This window comes from Limulus polyphemus, unplaced genomic scaffold, assembly GCF_000517525.1.
Source record: "Limulus polyphemus unplaced genomic scaffold, Limulus_polyphemus-2.1.2 Scaffold530, whole genome shotgun sequence".
NCBI lineage: Eukaryota > Metazoa > Arthropoda > Merostomata > Xiphosura > Limulidae > Limulus > Limulus polyphemus.
In genome coordinates this window covers 77,534-79,799 of record NW_013666140.1, presented here as the reverse complement: position 1 = coordinate 79,799, position 2,266 = coordinate 77,534, and the positions used below count along the sequence as shown (strand labels likewise).

The 2,266-nt window shown below is 29.5% G+C and overlaps 1 protein-coding gene across 1 annotated transcript in view; it reads left to right on the top strand.

The window, feature by feature from the left end:
- Positions 1-260: 260 nt before the first annotated feature.
- The window catches only part of LOC111085652 (targeting protein for Xklp2-like), a 44,837-nt gene continuing 42,831 nt past the window's right edge, over positions 261-2,266 (top strand). Inside the window, exon 1 of the mRNA XM_022385252.1 lies at positions 261-369. Coding sequence (XP_022240960.1) covers positions 276-369 — 94 coding nt within the window. The 5' untranslated portion in view covers positions 261-275. The remainder of the gene's footprint in view (positions 370-2,266) is intronic.

Below are 2,266 nucleotides of genomic sequence, written 5' to 3'. Positions count from 1 at the left end.
GGATAGATTGTTAGGTTTATGATTGTTTAATTAAGTCTCATTTGACTTTTTATTTCGAAAGCTCTCATGAGCATACAAAATATTTCTTTATTTGAATATAATTCACGTTTTTTGTTATGTTTTTTGAAACAGTAAATACGTCGACTGAGTTGTGTTGAATGTTGAAATGAATTGTGATTGGAGGGTCTGAAGAAGCGCTGCAATTTGAATTGAACGTTTAACGGTAGTATTATATGCATACTATAGGTATTAGAAGAACTTGTAGCACTTTTGAAATGGAAGATTCGAAGTATGAATTTCGTTGTCCAATGTTTCTCGACTTTAATTCTCCAGAAGAGGACCAGGAAGGTGAACTTTTAGCATTTTTTGGTAAGTACTTAAAGTGGGGAGCCTATGACTCGGGAAGGTAAAGTTTTAACTTATTGTTAATGTTACTACTACTAATGTTACAACTTATACTGTTGATGTTATAGTGACACTCACTAATTCTACTGTTAGTATTACTATTACACTTACAGTGACAATATGACACTTGCAATTAGGCCTATCATACAAGTTAAACAGTTAGGCTTAGATTAGCTAAGTTAGTATTAAACATAATTATTTTAAGTATCACTATTACTGATAGTAATACTAGTAAATTTAATATCTCCTGCTGACCGAAGTATGGAAATAGTGGTACTACTAGTACTAACAGTAATTAGTATTACTGTTATAAATAACCAATATAGTATTACTAATACTATTATTAGTAGTTTACCATAAACTGATAAAGGCAGTGTTATATCACAAAAGAAAAAACTATCATATTATTGTAAGATATTTTTTGTAGTGTTTTAGTTTAGATGTTAGCAAGGGGGCATATGACATTAGTCTTACAAACTGAATACCTACCAGTTAGTAGAGTATTCTAGATAGTGCCACAAACTATAGTAACCTCAATTAATATCTGAAAGCAAAATCTCAATTATTGAAATTAAAAATACCAATTAGTAGTGGAAAGAAGTAGTACATGTCAGGGTGAAGTATTTAATGTGTGTGATTGCTGAGTGGTAGTTGATGAAGTCTTAGTCTTTCAACTATTTAGTTTCAGTGAAGTATTTGGATCACTGTTAATTATTGTGTATATTCAGTTACTCAATCAGTTAGCTATGAAATTTTACAAGTAAGTTTACTTGTACTGTAGTTGTACATTAGTCTTATTACCATTAGTGAGTTATTTCTGTTTGAATGTCATTTATAAGATTACATCTACAAGCTACAACATGTAATACTAATAGCTTGTAGAAACATTAAGAAAGAAATTAACTTATTATTACATAGACTGGAATTAAAATTATTTTTACCACATAATTTACAAACCAGCCCAAGGAAAGAACAACATTGCAACAGAACAATGTGTACTTACTAATTTTGTTCTTTGGCATTTTTACACCTAGTGTCATGGATAATGTGATGACTAATTGAAGTTTAAGAGAACATAATTATTAATATACAGATAACAAGTGGCTATATTGACTCGAATGTCTAACAAAAAAACGTTTATAGATGACATTAAGATTTTTGGGGTGGCTAACTGCATCAAAGATGCTGCAGATTTAAATGGAGATTTAGATCACTTGATGCATTGGGCCAATACAACATTCAATTTTTATGAAATCGTGGATTTCCCTCTGTAACATGCCATGACTTGAATGACAACTTATTCCTTAAAATAATCATCTTGTTAGCAAAATAAACATATCTTAACTGAGTCTAGTCTTTCCAAATTTTAAAGTTGCTCTCTCATAGTGTTGTATTTAGAGTACAGCACAAAGAAATCAGGGGTCTTTATTCTATTAATCCCTCAGATAATCTTGTAAACTTACCCTTCTCTCAAGAAAAAATGTGTTAAGAGATCTTTATCTCTGTAATAATTCTAGTAGTTGTAGTCCTTTCAACTCTCAACAATAAGTCAGTAGCTTTTGTTTTGTCTTTATAAATAAGAAAGGGCAAAGGTTCGAGTACTAACCTGTGAGGTATACTACTTGTAACAAAGGTATAGTCTGATTGGACTACGATAATAACACCAAGTTATTCTACAGTCTTCTAATGTTCTGTGCAGTATCCAAATGAAAGAAGTATTTCATCTTTGTATTTAAAAAGACGTTTTTATTTTCTTAGGGAAAAATTGATTTTAATTTAAAATTTAAATAAAAAAAATAATATATATATATATATATATAATAGTCTAATAGTTATAGTAATAATAAGTACTAATTAATAC